Source organism: Toxotes jaculatrix, chromosome 19 (assembly GCF_017976425.1).
Source record: "Toxotes jaculatrix isolate fToxJac2 chromosome 19, fToxJac2.pri, whole genome shotgun sequence".
Taxonomy (NCBI): Eukaryota; Metazoa; Chordata; class Actinopteri; family Toxotidae; genus Toxotes; species Toxotes jaculatrix.
In genome coordinates this window covers 7,237,430-7,257,337 of record NC_054412.1, presented here as the reverse complement: position 1 = coordinate 7,257,337, position 19,908 = coordinate 7,237,430, and the positions used below count along the sequence as shown (strand labels likewise).

Sequence of the window (19,908 nt, the reverse complement as noted above, 5' to 3'; positions counted from 1 at the left end):
CACCTTATCAATAGCTAGGAGGCACAAACCCCCAGTTTCTGGACTATGCTTCTGAATAAGCATTTGAACAGTATGGATTGTGTAATATCTCTATATAGTTCTCAATATAGTTCTATAGTTCTCAACCTCACACCCCAATTAAATCTTTAATTTCAGCTGTTGATTATAAAAATTGAGACTCAAAGTGTATTTAACACTGAAATTATTTACAGAGGGCATAATATCATTAAACTATTTGGTATCTTATGTAAGTTATAAAAAACATATTCTCCCCATTGGTGCATATGCAGTTTTGACATTCCCATGCAAAAGTGTCTCTTCATCACTCACTGTGGAGAGAATTTTGGAAAACAGAGGTATTAAGAAACTCACAAGTATGCATTCAAGTGTGACCTAAAAAGCAAGAACAGGACATTACCGGTGTCATATTACAATCTGTCAGTGTACCAATTCAGAATTAGAATGTGAAAAATAAGGCATGTCTGCAACTTTAAATGATCTTATGCAGAAACTACTTGAATGTTCAAAAACACAAATTCTGAAACCTGGTAATCATGTTCATGGAGAGCTTTACGAAACTAGTTGCCTTTGTCCCTCCACACGTACGTATAAAGTGGACTTTGGAGCTGGGACAGCACTGTATGTAATTCCAACCTCCTCTTCATATGGAACACCTTTGGTATAAAAGGCCCGTGTGGAGGTTGAGGCCTCAGTCTCTTCTGAGTACTCACCAAAGGAGAGAGTCACAGCGAGCCCATCATGTGGGACTCAAAGCTTTGCCTTTCCGTGTTCCTTTTCACACTTACCTTGAGTTGTAAGTTTTAGGGGTTTTTTTTTTTTTGGGTTTTTTTTTTTAATTTCCAGTGTGTTACTTTTGAAAAAGCTATGCATCTAATTTTCCTGTGATACTTTTTTTTCTTTACAGATGGCCAAGGGGAGCATGCATCCTGCCTGTGTAAGTTCAATATGTCAACATTTTAATTAAACAAACTTTATACAATTCAATTGGCAGTTCCATTGCAACTTTTCAAGGAAGTGACAACTGATAGCATTCAGATCAGAAATACATTGCACTTTGGTGCTAGCACACAAATACTGTGATATCATGTTGCATTAGCACATTTAAATATGGCTGAATTGTCACTGCAAGCTGCTGTTTTGTTACACCATATTTACAGCACACACAACTCTAATTTGAAATCAAAATATGTTCTCTAAAAGTAAACCAAAGATACAGATCCCACCACAAGTATGAATACATGTACGAAGCTGAGTCCTTGAATGCTATCAACGGTGCTTCACATCTCAGGAATGGACCTAAGGCCACTTGCAAGGTACATGCCACATGCCACAGCTACATTCCATCACTATACATTCTTTTAAATCAGTTTCATGTACACTGTTTCCTTTCAAAACTATATGAAGAAGGGTAAAGTTAAAATAATGTTTGAAAACAGGTTGAAATTGAAGTGCCTCAGACTTGTAGTTTCATCGTCCGCACCACTGGTTGTAGCCTGAGTGAGGTGGCCGATGTGGATGCAGAGGGCAACCCTGTATTCGGTCCTGCACCCAGCTCTGACACCTTTGCTGTGGAAATGGAGAGGTACGTTGCATCAAGAGTTTTCCCTAAAGTTTCACAACAGTTTTCCCCTAAGTGTCACATTCTGTTGTTTGAACACAAACTGTGCAAAGAATCACATCTCCTACGAGACTTAATGGCAAAAGTCTCTCATTTTCTGTAGGTATCCTCTGAAGGTTGTGGTTGAGGGTGTGTATGATGTGAAACTGTACCCTGAGGAAGGTGAGACAACAACCATCCTGAACTTCAAGAGGGGCATCGTCTCTGCCCTGGCTGTGCCTCTGGTGGAAGAAGACAAGAACAAGAACATGGTAAGGCTTATTTGCTACACTGCAGCCACATTTTTTAAATCATACACCTCTCACTCCCTCGTGTGAGAACAAAGAAAAGAGTACACATGAAGTGAAATGACATCAATGTCTCTGTTCACACCCATTTTAGCCCACTATCCATGGCATGTGCAAGACCCAGTACTCCATCAACACTAGAAAGGACATTGCAACTGAAATGAGCCTCACCAGGGATCTGTCCAGATGTGACAAATTTGTTCCAATGAGAGATTACACCAGCCCCCTGGCACTGATCTCTGGCATGGTAAGATATCCAAGCAACATATGGATGGGTCAGGTTTGACTCATTTTTGCCAGCAAGCACCACAGGTGAAGTGATTTTTCCAACATCTCAGACTCAAAAAATCTAAACCTAAGCCTAAAATTATATCACTGTAGTAATTCTGTTTGGTGGATATGTAATCTCTGCTGACAAAGCACACCATGATAAAATAATCAACAATTATTGAACAAGAATCTTGAAGATTAGCTGAATTCTTTGTCTTTCAGCACTACCCTCTCGCTCAGCTGGTCAGAAGCTCCCAGACCTGCAACTACAGGTTTGACAATGAGAAGAAACACATGACCTCAGGGTCCTGCACTGAGAACCACATCCTCATTCCATTCTCACACAAGTAAGTCAAACTCTATGGTGCACGCTATACCATGCTCTATAAGTACATGCACTGATATGTCTGAGCAAAGGTTTCTACAGTAATTTTAACCCTGCGTTGCCTCTCCACAGGGGACAGTATGGAGTCACCAATGTTGGAAAGCAAGAACTGACTCTGGTTCAGGTTTCTCCTCACAACGACAGAGTCTTTGAACACAGTAAGCTCACTGTCCTGTTTTGATTTATATTTGATTGTTTTAAAATGGTAATTAAAGGTAACTCACTGTAACCACATTACTCATGTATCACAGCTGACATTGTCAAGGGTCTTCACATGGAGGCTGTGGAGGACAAGAGTGCTGTCCAGGATAAAGATGCAGGCCTGAACCTCCTGAGAGAACTGGCCAATCTGCCCGAGACAGAGGGTGAGAGGAGGGCCCACCTCTTCCACAAGCTTGTCACCATGGTCCGTGGAATGAAGGCTGAGACCCTGAGTCCCATCATTCCTGAGGCTATTGCTGTGTCCCGTGTCCTGACCTACCAGGTTCTGGCCCAGTGTGGAACCCCTGAGTGCAGCAGTGCCATCATGCAGATCCTCAGGACCTTAGACAGCTCTTCACTTGAGGTTGATGCTGCTGTTTTTGCTTTGGGATTCATGTCCAATCCCTCTGCCCTCCTGATCAATGATATGCTCGCAATGGCCAAATACAAGTCCAGCAAGCCCATCATGTATGCCCTGAGCAATGTTGTCAAGAGGTGAGTGAAGTAATCTCACTTTATTCTGCACAGAAGAATAGTTGAATAATATTTTCTGCCCTGTGAGTAAAAGACACAAAGACTTTTTTTTTTTAATTTAAATTTTTCCATTTTCCCTTCAACAGGTTTTACAAAGCTGAAGAAAAACTGATCCCTGAGATTCACTCTGTGGCTGAGTTCATGGCTGCTCAGCTGGGAGACTGTTCTGGTGACAAGGACAACACTTTCATGACTCTGAGAGTGGGTAACCTTAACTCCTGATCAAAATTTAAATGACTGCCAAGAACAATGAGCAGAACATTTATGCATCCTTTGATTCTAGGTTGTTGGAAACATGGCTCCAGCTGTGATACCTGCTAGCCCTGCACTGAGAGCCGCTGTGATCCAGTGTGTGAACCAACCTGCAGCTTCCCTGGCTGTGCAGCAGGCTGCCGTCCAAGTGTACAGGCTGACTCCTGTCCCTGAGGAGGCAAGTCAAATGAGTTCATTGGTTTGACAGGTTATTAGAATCATTATGCTTGTATTACTGATACTGATTTTTTTTTTGGTCTTTCTTGGTCACAGGGCAGAGAGGTTCTCATGCAGGTGCTTTTGGACAGCACCAGCCCCATGCAGAAGCGTATTGCTGCATATCTGGTGCTTATGAAGGATCCCTTGCCAAGTGAACTGGCCCAGCTGACTGATGCCTTGTCCAATGAGCAGGACGAACAAGTCAAGAGCTTTGTCATCTCCCACATTACCAACATTTTGTCCTCCACTGAGCCTGAGACTGAAGAGTGAGTAATGTGAAGATTGTTATTTACTGCCGCCTCTTCTAACTACTTATAGGGGTCTTGATTTGACTACACTCATCAAAAGTGACTTACTGAAACTTTTTTTTTTTTGCTTTCGCAGGCTGAGACAGAAGATTCATGATGCCCTGCAGGGTAATGAGATTGGGCCAATTATGGACCCAACCAAGTTCTCTCGCAACTACAAGATTGGATCTGTGGAGGGCAACATGATCTTTGAGGGTACCAGCTATCTGCCCAAGGAGGTCATGCTTGAAATGACTCTGAAGGCATTTGGTTATGAAATTGACATGATGGAGGTAAACATTTTGAGATATTTAATTCAAACTGTGCTTTGAGTCAATTTTCCAGTAAGTTAAGTTGTGACTATGAAAAAAAAAATTATACCTTTCAAACCTTTACAGATTGGAATGGAGGGCAAAGGATTTGAGCCTACTGTAGATGCCCTGTTTGGAGAGAATGGATTCTTCCCTGACACTGCCCTGAAGACGATGTACTTTGTCTCTGACAACATACCATTTAGAGTCAATAAAATCCTGCAGAACATGCTGCCTGCTCTGAAGAGGGACAGGATGAGGAGACAGGTATTCATAGAAATATGAATATTATATATTATATTATATTATATTATATATGTAATAAATATATAAATATCTCATTTTCTGTTAAGAGGCCAGATTTTTACATATTGCAGTGAATTTAGTAAAAGAGTATGGACATTTACATGTATAGGCCTCCCAGAACCTGATGAGGGACATCGGACATGAACTCAACAAACTAGTGAGGGAACTGAAGACCGCACAGTCTCCTGAGGCAATGGTTTATCTGAGACTTCTGGGGAATGAGCTGGGATATTTGAGGACCAGTGAAATCACAGAGATGGCCTACTCTGCTGCCATGATGATCGACAGCATGTTCAAGATGTTCCCTAGTGATGTAAGGAAAAGTTTGTTCTTAAATGTTGGACAGATTTAGTTATGTATTATTTTTATTTCTATTTGTATTGTTTATTATTTGAGTTACATCTTTGTTTTTCTGTTTTTTCCTGCCACAGCTAATGAAGGCTTTGATGACTAAGGCTGACAACACAATCTTTGCTCACTACATCTTCATGGACAATGAATTCTTCCTGCCTACTGTGACTGGTGTTCCACTGAGGATTGCACTGTCTGGCACTTTCACCCCTGGAATCAAGGGTGGATTTAAGATTGCTCGTGACAAGGTAATTAAAATTTCGCAGCCAACTAAGTTTATGGTCATTACACAGAATCAACATAGGTCACCACTGTCAACTTTGTTTCCTCACAGAGCGAAGTTACCTTCATGCCCTCCGCTGGCATTGAGTTTGTAACTCAGGTTGGCTCCCACATCCCTGAATATGTCAACTCTGGATTAGAGATGCACACCAACATCTTCCACGAGAGCGGGCTCAGTGCCAAGATCTCCATGGGACGTGACCTAGTCAAGTTGACTGTTCCTGCACCAATGAGTCCTACAAAGCTCATCAAAATGACGTAAGTCCAAGTAGGCGTGCTTGGCCTTGATGACATATGACAAGCTTGTCTCCTACTTACAGTAAATCAGGGCACAAAGGCCAGCATTGTTCGAGATATGAGTAGTTCAACAGTCAGTAGGATAATATTGACACATATTTGTACACTATTTACTTGGTTGCGAAGCAAGTATTATTTGAAAGCATGTAAAAATGGTATAATTACAGTAATAAATAAAAATAGAAGAGACATGAATTATTTAAAGACAAAAAACAAATAATGTGATTCATGTGAAGCTGCCTGTACTTTTATGTGTGATCTTGGCCTTAAATATTAAGTGTTATTGTATTTTGCAATATTATGTTCTTATCCTTTGAATTTTGCCACACAGAAACACCCTGGTAGCAGTGACTGGATCAGAGGTGAAGACCATCCCCCCTATGGTAATGGACAAGGTTGATGTTAGTGAGTGCACTCCCGTCTTCGCTGGAATGAAATATTGCACAGCTCTGCAGTACGTCGATGCTTTCTCTCAAGACACAGCCCCCTACTTCCCCTTCACTGGAGACAGCAAGTGAGTAGGATTTTCAAAACCACCAGCAAATAATAGTCTGTCACATTAACTCATTGAACTAAAATATTAAATTATCATTCACAGATTTGCTTTGGAGCTCCACCCCACTGGTGAAGTCACTGAGTATACAGCCACTGTTGCCTACGAGCTCCTCAGGGAGGGAGACGAGGGCCGGCAGAAGGTTGACTATGTGAAGTTCATTCTGAGGGCTGAAGGTAATGTACAATGCTGAAACATGATTTCCATCTTATTATTAAAGCAATTTGGAAGTTTAGTGTAATATTAATCTGTTGGTTGGCCAACAACAGGTGCAGAGCCCACTGAAGCCAGAGCAATCATGAAATATAACAGGAGGAAGAATGTCATCACAGCTGACATCCAGATCCCTGACTACGATGTGGAAGCTGGACTCAGGCTGGGTGTTGTTGATGGAAACACCAAGGGCAAAGGAACTCACTCAATCTCTCTGGACTTTATAAACAAGAATGTCCCTCAGCTCTCGCTGGTTGGCCGTGCCAAGTAAGAAATTAACTATAAATCCTCATGAAATAACATTACTGTCACTCTCATCACTGAGATTAAACTGACTCACTTGTATAACATTCAGTCTGAAGGCTATGAAGGAAGGTATGCTGCAAGTCCAGCTTCTCGTCCCTTCAGTCAGTACTGATGCCACTGTCACAGCCAATATGAAGCGTGATGAAGAACTGGAATTGGAGATCAAGAGTGATATCAAATTCATGGATGCCAGCTCTGAGCAGAAAATTGCAATGAAATATGGTAATGTTTTGCTTTTTTCAGAATGATACAAAGCAATTAGTTTAAACGTTTCTCACATCTCAGACAGCTGCATAAAAACCTGGGTCAAATCGTAAACATAGCAACACTGTAAGAATTATGGTTCAAATCTGGGACCCTAAAACCAATCTAATTTAAACTAATTTAAAGGTTACTCTGTTTGAGGGGGCAGTGAATGAGATGGAATGAGGATTTCATCAGTCATCAAAGCAAAAACCTTTTAGTTGTAAATCTGCCAGTTTGCTTGAGAGGGAAATGTTATTTTGTCAAGATTAAGTTTAATTGATCTCTACTGTTGCAGATGCCAGCAAGATTCAGGTTGAGTTCAAGTCTGATGTGAACACTGAGACTACTATCTTGCCAAATGCTGATGTGTTTGAGAAATATGGCAACCAACTTCTCGACACCCAGGTCGGGCAGACTGACATGAAAGTCCGTCACATTTTCATGAAGTTTGTGGAGGTATGAGTCTTAGACATAACAATTATTCTGGTTTTCTTTATTTCAAATGTGAAACATGCATAAAACACTACTTTTCTTTTCTTTTTTTAGGCAGCAAACAACTACATGGAAAAATATGGTGCTGATATACCTTACATTCAGAACTTCAGAGTACCTGATATGCCTGAGATTTCCTTGCCAGAGACACTGTTCCTGAATACGTAAGTGTGATTAATTCCATGGTAACTGTTTAAATTATGAGGGGTTTTTTTTCTAAATTATTAACGCATTTTACTTTTGTCTTTTTAACAGTGAGGCAAAGGCTGTTTACTACTTCAACAATGAGCGCTTCACCATCGCCATTCCTCTCCCTCTCGGAGGAAAGTCAACAGAGGAGCTTAACTTCCCTCCAGCCTTGACCACACCTAGCATGTCTCTACCCCAGTTTGGACTGGAGATCGTCTCCATGGAGATTCCCATCCCAGAGCTTGTTGTCCCCGAGAGCCTCACTCTGTCTATTCCTCTTTTTGGCAAAGCTGAGGTTTCAACTCTGATCAGGAGCAACCTGTATGAAATGGAGGCCTCAATGGCTGCTGGCAAAGATGTTGTGGAAACACCAAGCTACTCAGCTATGTTTGATGTGAAAGGAACCTCACCACTTGACATCCTCTCAGTAAAGATTGAAGGTATTTTAGAATAAATACTATTAATGAATTTCTTACATACTTCTTCCTTAAATCCACGTTTTTCTTATACAGTTAAAATGATATATTGTTCCCTCTTGGTAGAACAGTCATGAGTCACAGTTTCCTTCTCCTATTTCAGTTACATATACTGTATAAATGGATTTGTCAAAAAAGTAATCGCAGTATGAATCTATTTTTTTTCTTTGTTTTCATTTAGGCTCTGGAAGTCTGGCCACCACTGATTCCATTAATGGCCATTTGAAAGGCTCTTTGGCCCATAAATTCATTGAAGCCAGTTTTAGTATCATCGAGGATGCAACCATCACCGACAAGCTGAATTTGAAATCAAGCAGCAAGATTGAAGCTACAAGTCCATTTGGTCTTAATTTTGCACTAGAGCACACAGGTATGGCTGGAATCAACACTGAAGAAATCTCTGCTGACAGCAACCTTGAGGGAATGTTCAAGGCTGGACCCATGTATGGCAAGACAGTTTCAACTCAGTCATTTACCATCTTCCCATTCAGGCCAGAGGCAAAGATCGATTCTACTGTTCAGTTTGACTCCACAATTGTTAAGGTCCAGAACACAGTTGCAGCATCCCTTGTCAATGGTGAATTCTCAGTTGTGTCTAACACCAATGCCTTTGACAACATCTTGACTCATGTTGTTGAGCTTTCCTTCAAAGACAGCAAGCTGTCACTGAAATGTGATGCAAATGCCCTTGCTCTTGGCATGAAGATCCGCAACCAGGCAGAAGCCTCTGCTGGTGCTGGTGAAGTTGTCCTGAGGATGGAGACAAATGCAGACCACTCTGAAAACCGTGTTTACTCTCTGCTGACTGCCTCTCTTGATGTGAATGGCCTGGCTGTAAACAGTGATGCCTCAGTGAAACTTCTTGAGAATGAGGCTACTCACAAGGCTACGCTGAGAATGAACAAGGACGGTTTGACAACAAGTGGAACAACCACCCTGCAGAGTCCTCTGTCCCTAGAAAACACCTTCACTGCTGAGCTTGATGCTTCAAGAGCTACTTTGACCATTACCAACAAGGCTGCAATGCATGATATCATGGTTGACAATTCCAACACTCTGATCATTACTCTTTCTGGCCTTGACTTCAATTCCAAGGCTGAAGCCACTGCAAGTGAATATGCCTCTTACATTCATGATATTGCCATCAACCTGAAACCCTACACTGCTTCTGCAAATGTTAATAACAACCTGAAACTTCTGGCTGCCAACTTCATTAATGAGGCTCAGCTGCAGGCAGAGCTTTACAAGATGGACCTGACTGGAAGTCTGAAAGCTATCTATGGTGAAGAAGTGATTGAGCACATCTATGAGGTAAATTATGCTGATATGACAGCTAATGCAAAGTGCAGCACCACTGGAAAACTCCTTGGAACTCACATGAACCAGAATACTGAGCTTGAGGTTGTCGGTCTTGCTGCCAGGATCACCAACAATGCCCGTTTCAACTCACAGCCAATGCGCTTTGATCACACCATCCACTGCAGCATTGTTCCTTTTGATTTCAACCTTGATGCCATCTTCAATGCTGATGGAGACATCACCATGTATGGAAAGCACAGTGCCCAGCTCTATGGCAAGTTCCTCCTTAAAGCACAACCTCTGGCTTTTGCTAGCTCACATGAATGCAGAGCATCAGTTACCCAGCAGCTAGATAATGGCTTTTCTCTTCAGACTACGATTGACAACAACATGGACACTGCAATGTCACTCCAAGAGCAGAGGACCAGTTTTAGAATGAAGTCGAAAATTAATGAGCATGCCTTCAATCAGGACATGAGTGTTTACAATACTGCTGAGAGAACTGGGATTGAGGTTTCTGGCACCATCCACACAAACATTCTCAACACAGACACCACAGACAACCAGGAATTCACCATCTCTGGCTTCCTCAAGTATGACAAGAACACAGACAGTCATATAATTCAGATCCCTCTGATTGGAAATCTGCCTGCCTTCTTGGAAAGCATCAAGGGCTTTGTTGTGCGTATTGCTGAGGCACTACAAGACTACATCAGCAATGAAGAGATTAGGGCTAAACTCGAAGCTCTGCCCCAGCATGTAAGTGACTTTGTTTCTCAATTGAATGTAGAAGACAAGGTAATTCAACTGAAGCAGCATTTCAGTGATTTTACCCAAGAATATACCATCTCTATGGAGGATGTGGAGGCTTCTTTGAGAAACCTGAAGATCACTGTTGAAAAACTGCTGGCTGATCTCACTGTTTACATCCAACGCTTTGCTGGTATGATGAAGGAGATCATTGTTAGTGGCACACTCCCTGAAACCCTTATCCAGAATATCCAGCAACAGCTGAATGCCTTTAATGACGTATATGACATCAAGGCTATGGTTATGTATGTGATTGATACCATAAGAGAGGTGGTCCAGCAGATTGCCTTGGAAAAACTGAAGGGCAGCAGTATTGCATTCCTGCATGATATTGATGCCAAGTATGAAATCATGGCTAAACTCCAAACCCTGATGAGAGATATGAAACAAATAATTGAGACCTTTGACATGCAGGAGTTTGTTGCTCAGCTGAAGAGGTATATTTCATCTGTCAACTTCAAGGCTTATGTTGAGGAACTAGCTCGTCACTTTCCCACAGAGGTTCTCAATGAAATAACAGATTATATTAGAGAAATGATTCAGGACTTTGACATCCTAGGTAAGATCAACAGATTCTATGCCGAGATGAGAGAGTTGATTGTAAAGTTTGAGGCTGACAAAAAGATCCAGGCTGTCATGGAAAAGGCAGTGGAGCTCATTCAGCAGTTCAGAATTGAAGAAACCATCAGGGCTGTAGTCAAGATGGTGAATGATGCAGACATACCTACCAAATTCATGCAGGTCTTCCAGGATGTTATCAACTACTTGAAATCAACTGAGGTCAAGGATATAATTCAACAGCTGAACATGTATGTAGAAACTATTGTGAAACAGCTGAATTCATTGAATTACAACGATTTTGTGGATTATACCAATCAGATTATTGCTGAGTACACAGCTTACCTGAATGAGCTGATCCGGACTCTTGAAATCCCCCAGAAATTTGAGGCAGCAAGAGATTTTGTCAATCTTGTCTTATCCTCTTTAAGAGGCTTCATGGAACGCCTGAGAGAAATCAAAGTTTCAGAAATGATTAAATCGATAAAGAACGTCATTGATGAGGTCGTGCTGGAAAATCTTAAGGGATTTGCTCAATTTGTTAAACAGGAAATTACAGATCTGGATATCAAAGCTGAGATTACCTCTTATCTGGAATCTGTGACCATGTACTATGTGAGGGTCATGGCCATCATTGCTGATATGTTCTCCAGCGTGGTTGAGATGATTAAGAAGGTGGCACCTGAGCAAAAAATCATCAGTGAGATTCAGCAGATAATTAACGGCCTGATGACTGAACTGAAGAAAGCTGAGTTGAACGTGCCATCCTTCACTGTTCCTTTCACTGATCTTATTGTGCCTTCCATGACATTCAGCATGGATGATCTTTACCGGTTTAAAATCCCAACACAGTTGGACATCCCTGAGTTCACTGTCTTTGGGTTCCATACTGTGCAAGCTACCACCATCTCAACTAATGACATCAAACAGAGAATCATCGACTTGATTGATTTCATTCTCAACTTTGAGTTGAAGATGTTCGATGTGGGCGCCTTATTTGGAGACCTGACTATGAACTACCTTCCTGCCCTGCCTGAATTTTCACTTCCAGCAATTACTGTACCTGAATTCTCCTTTCCCACTCTGCCTCATGTACCAGCAGAGAAACTTGTTAAGACTCTCCAACTCCCAGCATTTAAATTGCCAGTCATTCCAAGTGAGATTATGATTCCAGGCTTCGGTAAACTCAGTGGTGAGATAAAAGTCAACACCCCTGTCGGTTCTATTAGGAACGCTGCTGAAGTCCAAACCTCTCTTGACATAGATGAGACTCCTGAGCTAACAGCTTTTCTGACTGCCCAAGGAACATCACTCAGCTATGAAATCCTTAACTTCAACCTGGATTCCACTGCTCGCATTGCTTTTCCCAAGGGCCGTCGTCTGATTGTTGCTGAGACCCTTAAGTTCACTCATCATTTTCTCACAATGGACCATCATGTATCTCTGACATCTTCTGACTTCTTAGCCCAGGCCTCAGCCAAGACCTCCATAAAAGTCAACACAGCACCTTACAATGCTGAGGTTTTAAATGAAGTTTTCTTAGCCACTAAGGGTGGTTTATCTGCCACTGTTGACACTTCTTATAAACATGTGCTCGACCTTCCTATCATGGACCTCACTGGAGAGACATCTGTGACACAAAAATGTGTGGCCCGTCAGGAAGGTACATCTATTACGATAACTGTTGCAAACCAGGGTACTTCCAGATTCAACTCTCATGACAGTACCTACAAAAGTGACCTACAAGTCACAGTCAGTCCAAGCACATTCAAGTTGAACTTCAATACTGACACAGATATGTTCCTTCTGAAGATGAGACAGAACCTGACTGCTGACTTTGTTGTCTTTAGCTATTTCAAGATTGAAGTTTATTCAGAAACAGAAGGCCCCTCAATCAAAAACAGCCGTTTAGTGGCATCACTAAATGCCAATCTGCATGACTGTAGGCTTGAGCTGAAGGCAACCCAGAGCACAGATCTAATTGGTTTTGTCAGCGGAGGCATACACAATGTGATCAATGTTGTTCTCCATCCCAGAGAGGTTGTGCTCAGCTTTCAGAATAAAGGAAACACCAAGGTCAATTTCAATGATGCTCTTATTGCCAAAATTGATCTACAGAATGATTACACTGCAGCCTTCAGACCTGGAAAACAACATATGAACACTGTGGCTCTGGTCCGTCTTAATCAGCACAAACTGTTCTGGAACTTCACTGTAGAGAATAATGAGAGGGAGGCTACCATTCTTACTGCTGTAGAAGGGGAAGCAGACCTTGATTTCATGACTAGGCCCATCAGCATTCCAGAGGTTTATATTCCATTTGTTGACTTCCATACCCCAGCCATTAGTGATCTTGACCTGTATGACCAAACTGGGCTGAAAAACATTTTGACTACCACTCAACAGACTGTTGATGTGGTTGCCAAGATTGTTTACCAGAAAAGCCAGTCTGCCCCGCTTGTTGATATGATGGATGTGATTCAGATTCCCTCTGTGGGTAACCTGATCACAGAACTGGCCTTCAAGTCTGCCATCATCAATCTGAATGTCAATGCTGGACTGTATGCGGAGGATGATCTTGTGTTCCGTCTGGGAGTTACCACAGCTTCTGTGTTTGAGGGTCTCAAAGCCAAACTTGATGGCACCACCAGCCTGACCACCACGAGGGGAATCAAGTTCGCCAGTTCCCTGGCCCTTGAAAATCGTCACATTGAAGGCACTCATGATAGCACCATCAGTATGAGTACTGAGACATTTGAACCTGCAGTTTCTGTGGCTACTATTGCAAAGATTGCTCTGCCTATATTTAATCTGGAAGCAAATCAAAATCTGATTGCCGATACCAAAACCAAAGCAAATGCTGTCTCCACCTTCAGGATGACAGCTGATTTCAACATCCCTGTGATCAATGCTATTGGAAAGGCTGAGACTGACCACAGTCTGAAGCTGGAGGGAACCTTTGAGGATATTTCCATTGAGTCATCCACCAGAGGAAACATGGATGGCACTATGCTTGAGGATTATCTAATTTTGGGAGTCTTTGACAATGATCTTAATATTTACCTCAATAATGATGGCCTACGCTCCACCTCCAAACTTATTGCTGATGCCAAACTCAACTATGGCACAAACAAAGTCATGGCCATGGATGTAAATGAGAATCTTGCTGTTGAAGCCTCCCTCAGCCGTGTGTATGCAGTGCTGAAATATACTGGCAACAATGAGGCAAACCTGTTCAGTTTCAGCACCAATGGGAAACACATTGTCCAGGCAACCATTGACTTTGCACCAATGTCCTCCTTGACTGCTGATATTGGGATTGATATCTCTCAGCCGAGCAACCTGGGTGAACTCGCCATCTCTGAGAAAACTGTTGCTGAAGTAACAGCTGCCAAGCAGAAGATCTCTACCGGTGCCAAGTTTGTGAGCCCACTGTACAGCACAAACCTGGTAACTGAGGTTGAGGGCAACGCTCCAGTCTTCAAAGTCACTTTTAAGTCCTCTGCCACCTCTGTGATTGTCTTCTTGGAATATGACCTGGACTGTAAGTGTGTATTTCAGAGAGTAAAATATAGTTTTGCATCTCAAATAAAATGCATTGCTATAATGTTTAACCAAAATGTGCTTCAACAGCTTCCACTACCATAAACTTCGAACATGATGGCCTAAGCTTGACTGGGAAAGGTGTTTTCACCCATACCGATCTGACCATGGACATTCAACAGGTTCTTTCCTGCACACTGAGGTAAATTGTTTTGGATTTTACCATTGTAATTTGACTAGTTCCTCCAGATCACACACGTTTTTATTCATATTCCAAGAAAACCGATGATGAAAGATGTTCACGATAATTTTTGGGTAATGTTGTCTTTACTACAGAAAACTGATGCATTCTTCCTTGTCTCTACAGTGACTCCCATCTCACACTGAATGTGGATATAACAAGCCCTGTCTTCACTGATGTGAACTTGCGTTATGCTGTCCGCAAAGATGGAATCAGTGCTACCATTTCTATTCCATCTACTGGCTTAATGGGTCTTCAGCTCCATGGCAGGGTCCCATCGCAGATGAATGCCAGGCTTTATGGTCGCTATGCCGTAAGTATCTCATATTGCTGTTACATTTGCACAGTTACAATGATCAAGAATTTTACATCTAATTTTGTGGGGGGGTTTTTCTGTTAAACAGTCTGATCCTGGGAAGGATGTTGATATTTTCACCATTAGAGCTTCTGCCAAGGATGCTTATAAAATGAATCTTAAGATGTCGATCAACATGGATGCTCCAGACATCATGCTCAGTGGACTACAGAAGAAACTTCCTGCCATCACCTCTTGTTTGTCCAGTTTTGCTGAGAAATACCAACTGTTCGGACATGCTGTTCAGCTGAAGAATATTATTATTTATTACACTGAGGAGGTCCACAACATTGCAACCAACCATGCCCCACATATGAGTCAAGTGTCTATCCTCTTTAGGAACACTGTTGTTAAGTACCAGAAGACTGTACAGGTTTTCTTGGATGCAGCCATCAAGGTCCTGAGAGAGACCCAGGTCAAACTGCCTGGCTCTGACAAGGTGACCACTATCATGGAGGTGCTCAATAAGCTGACAACACACATTACTACTATTCTAGAGAGGGCAATGCACCTGGTGGCTGTTAATGTAGAATATGCTTTTAATCTCATGGTTGGCATGGTCAGTAAAATTCAGGTCACAATGCCCGTTGGGGATGTCATGGCTGGAGCCAAAATAATAGACCAAATTAGGGACAGAATGAAAACTATGTCGGATCTTATTGTGGATCTTTTGAAGGACCTACAGAGCCTAGATGTGCTCCTGGAAAAACTGGGTGACACACTAAATTTCTTTGTTGACAAAGCGCAGGACTTTGTTGATAATACCCTAAAGTCTGATGTCCTTGATGCAATTGCTGTCTACATTAATGCTTTCTATGACAAACATGCAAGCTTAATGAAAACAGTCACCAAGTACGCAAACAGAGCTGTGGATACTGAGGCTATATATAACATGATGAATTATACTGTGGATGTTTCCAGATCTGTAGTGAATCAGTTTAGATACACTGTTACTGGCTATCTGCAGCAGGCTCCTGCTCAGTACAGGTCTTATGTAAGAGTTAAGGGTACAAGGCTCGAGATTAATCTTTGATTCCACCTTCACCGGTAATTTAAAAGATTTAAATGCTGCTCTTTGAATGGCTATAGTATTATCTAAACATAAAAACCTAAGTGTTCAAAACATGTTCAGCTGTTTAAAAATACATGGGAAAATATAATAATGGAATTACACATAGCAGCAGCACATATGACAACCTGTACACCAAGTGTGTGTTTCTCTGTTTGTTTTTGATGATGATGTGAAATAAAATGTGTTTGCTGAATAGCATTGTGCAGCGATCCTTTCTTTTTCCCACGGACACGACCTTACTTGTCTCTGCATGGACATTGGCAACCAATTATAGATTTCTTATGTCTATAAGAAATATATGTACATATCTCATGTCATCCTGAGACACGGCAATTAATTTTTGTCCTCTGTGGGGGACACGAGTCTGAGACCCCTAGGTCAAAATATCATTTATAGAATCTATCTCAATCATACTGTCCTTTTAAGTGGACATCCTGGGCTTTCTTGTGATGCCTTAGTTGTGGGGTTGTGGCCAACACAGCAAATGCACTGTCTTTTCAAAGTGGCAGGAATTCCAACTTCCACATTTTACGGCAACAAGAGAGATAAGTCATTGATTTTTTGCAGATATGTTTCTTTTGCTAAAAAGTTTTTTCTTTAATATCAAAGTCTTGACTTCAATTCAATAAGATTTTTTTTAAAGGCACAATAATTTGAACCCGTTCAAAACAGATTTTTGATTCAATGTCCTTTGTAATGGACATCAGGACTTACTAAGCCCAATTTTTAATACATTAGGGAGCAGAGGGCTAAGTGAGGCAGAGAGGATTTTGTTAAGAATTGTGGAGGGAGATTGTGTAGAAAGGAAAAAAATTGCAAAAAAAACAGCGCACAGGCTCATTCTCGGCCTGTTCGAACACCACGCGCGAGGAGCGTGTTGCCTGAGAGCGCACAGGCTTTCAGATTCAGATTCAGATATATGAACAAGGCTACAGATGAAAAAATGTAATGTCATCTAGCAGCCAGAGGGGGTCACTGGAACATCTGCTTTATAAACTGTAATGCTGCTCTTACATGACTGTTATTCTTTCAGATTGGACATGTTGGTGAATCAGTCTGTGCCAAACATAGACAGGGAGTTTTGTGTTTATGGGAGGACTTGGGTTGATTACTAGGCCTAATGTGGCTGCCCGTGTTATGGTCCTTTAATTTTATTAAAAACACCTACTTTTCACCACACATTCTAATGGTAGCATGTAAAACTCTGAACTGGCCATCTTAAGGAGCTTGGACTATGTACAATTAATATTATGTACACTGATTATTTTCAGATTTGGTTCTGCACAGTGTATAACTTGATTTAGTCTCTCAGCTATTTCCAAGCCAACTACTGGTGGAAAAGATGTATTCTAGATAAATTTAAGAGGCAAATGAGGAACTTAAAAATATGAGCTTGATTCTATATTTGATCCTAACTGGACCTTCAGTACATATAGCTGATGGTCTTGTTGGTTTGGCTTCTGTTTGCTGAAGTTGGCATCAAGTTTTAAATTCTTTCAACATGGTCCAAATAAACACGAAAACAAGACTAGGCAAGTCTAGTTCAGCTGGACCCCTGATTGAACCTTTGAGACACATTGTCAGAAACTGAAACCTTTGATCCATGACTGTCTTCCCTTAACAGTACTGGAACATGTTATCAAGTAGTTCCTGAAGATACTAGAAGATACCAATGTAGGGCAATGTTTTCAGAGTGCTGTCCTCTGCACTTAAACAAGTACAGTGTAATAAAATGTACCTCAGAGTGAAGTTTCCTCTAATTGCAGACCTTTTTTCTACCCAGAAATATTTGTGAGCAAACAATCTGATATTTCATACACAGCAACAGCCACCTGTTCTTATCTTGCTAGGCCAACCAGTATTAGTTTATTATTAATTAGGCAAAATGGAAGTCCTGCTGTTTGCCAACAGACAGGCAAACAACATGGGGAACAGGGAACAACAAATAAGCTTATTTATCAACAAGGCTACCTGACTTTATTTAACTGTGACCTGGTATTGCATGAGCTGTCTAGAGCTCTGGCTTATTCCCCACAAGAAACCGGCAAAAGGGCTCCTCCTGAAGCTGGTTTGTCTGCTGCTAAATTGTGGACATTTCAAATTCAGAGTGCTCCTAGTGTGACCAAAAATAGTCTTGCAAAACCCACCCAGTTCTGCAAATGTACAGTGCAGGTTAAAGGCACCCAGGACACTACATTACATGTTTATTCTGTTGTCACGTGTCAGACATGTCATAGCAGGAAAGGCACAGGTCTAAAAATGAATAACATGAATAATGGCTGCTTTCCATTTACCAGGCAGTATTTTATTGATTTTTGAAGTGGACAGGAATAAATATGACCCCAGCAGCAGACATTAAAAACCAGCCTTTCTTAATTAATTTACTCTTAATTTAATTTTTTTCAGTTATTGTGAGGTACAAACATTTGGGCACCCTAGTAAGCTAATACTTAGTGAGTGTAACTTGTTTTTGGTAAATTATTTCTGTTTGTTTTTTTTTTTTTAATCTCTTCTCTGTGCCATCCTCTGTATTTCAGTCAAAGCATCTTAGCTCTGATTTGTACTCCTGTACTGCATCGACAGCACTATATCAGTACAGTTATAGAGGTGAGCTGGATTTGCTGAGTGCTCTGAAAGCAGTGATGGGTCTGGCTGCAACCATTCCCGTAAAAGTCCAAACAAAGATGACAAGCAAGACACAATCAGGCCTTGCTGACTCTGGGAAGCCTTGCATGTTCAATTAGATAGATCAGGTTTAAACATTCACTTGCCAAACCAACCCTTACAGGTGCTAATTCATTAATCTCATTTGTTGTTAACTTTACTTACTTTTTTTAACATTTGCATTTATTTTTGCTTTATATTTTTGTTTACTGTCTTTTGCTTTCTGATAATATCACATTACCTGTAAGTCCGTCATTATTATTTTTGCCCTTTTTTATCTATAGTAGATCTGGTCCAGAGTCAGAAGCATTATCCCCTCAGTGGTTTTGAGGACCACCGTGTTCAGACAATGACATCATGTGTCTCCTATTGAGCTATATTGATTTGATGAGTTCTTACGCCTTTCATAACACAACGGAGCGACCCACATGCTCAGATTACAGCAGATGAACAGATTCACAGACTCAACTTAGACTTGAGCTCAGAAGTCTAGCAGACAAAATTTTTTAATTGAGTCCTGTTTGTGGATCATGTTTTGATATGACATACAGTAACATTTCTCTTGGAAGATCCATTAATATAGCTTTTATACATGAGGCCCAGTCATACTGTCTCTGCCTGATTAACTTATCTTGGGTTCACTTGTGTTGTAATCCTGATCAAACAGCTTTCACAGACTTCTCTTAGGAGGTAAAAGGTTAGTCAAGAGTGTCAAGACACCAGTCCATTTTTTTTAATCAGCAGTGTTTAACAGACAAAGACACTATTTGTCTGATTTTGACAAGTTTCAACATGAAATCTGGGGGAGGGTGTAGGCTGACAGTGGTGGAGGACGCATTCACATCCTTTTCTTTAATAAAAGTACCAATTCTACACTGTAAATGTACATGCATACATATGCTATAATGTAGTATATTATTAAATTATTAACATTCATGCATTGGTGTTCAATCAGCATTTTACTCCTGTAGTTGTTTGAGATGGTGCTAATTTTTAACTATAAACTAATTATTTTCTTAGTGGATTAATCTGCTGATTGTTTTCTTTATCAATCTGTTATTTGGTTTGTGAAATGTAAGAAAGAGACTTGAGAAATAAGCGATTTTAAAGAGACACCTTCAAGTATAAAGTGTAGTGTAATACTAATGTAATGTAGTACAGATGCCTTAAATTTATACTGAAGTACAGTACTTGAGTAAATGTACTTTGTTAGATTCCACAACTGCCACTTTTCATGGGAGACATTTGGACTTGTCATTGCAGGAAAAGG

General features: G+C 41.0%; 1 protein-coding gene across 1 annotated transcript; it reads left to right on the top strand.

Moving 5' to 3' along the window:
- The first annotated feature begins 554 nt into the window (after positions 1-554).
- LOC121199952 (apolipoprotein B-100-like) lies at positions 555-15,935 on the top strand. Its single transcript, XM_041064974.1, has 27 exons — positions 555-639; positions 1,222-1,334; positions 1,458-1,603; positions 1,743-1,890; positions 2,021-2,173; positions 2,419-2,543; positions 2,654-2,739; positions 2,833-3,277; positions 3,403-3,517; positions 3,600-3,746; positions 3,842-4,053; positions 4,172-4,367; positions 4,473-4,652; positions 4,801-5,004; positions 5,123-5,290; positions 5,377-5,582; positions 5,953-6,135; positions 6,220-6,350; positions 6,444-6,654; positions 6,743-6,915; positions 7,235-7,395; positions 7,486-7,595; positions 7,687-8,060; positions 8,278-14,307; positions 14,397-14,508; positions 14,674-14,860; positions 14,952-15,935. Exons 1-27 carry the CDS (start codon positions 555-557, stop codon positions 15,933-15,935), a joined length of 11,385 nt encoding a protein of 3,794 aa, XP_040920908.1.
- Positions 15,936-19,908: the final 3,973 nt, after the last annotated feature.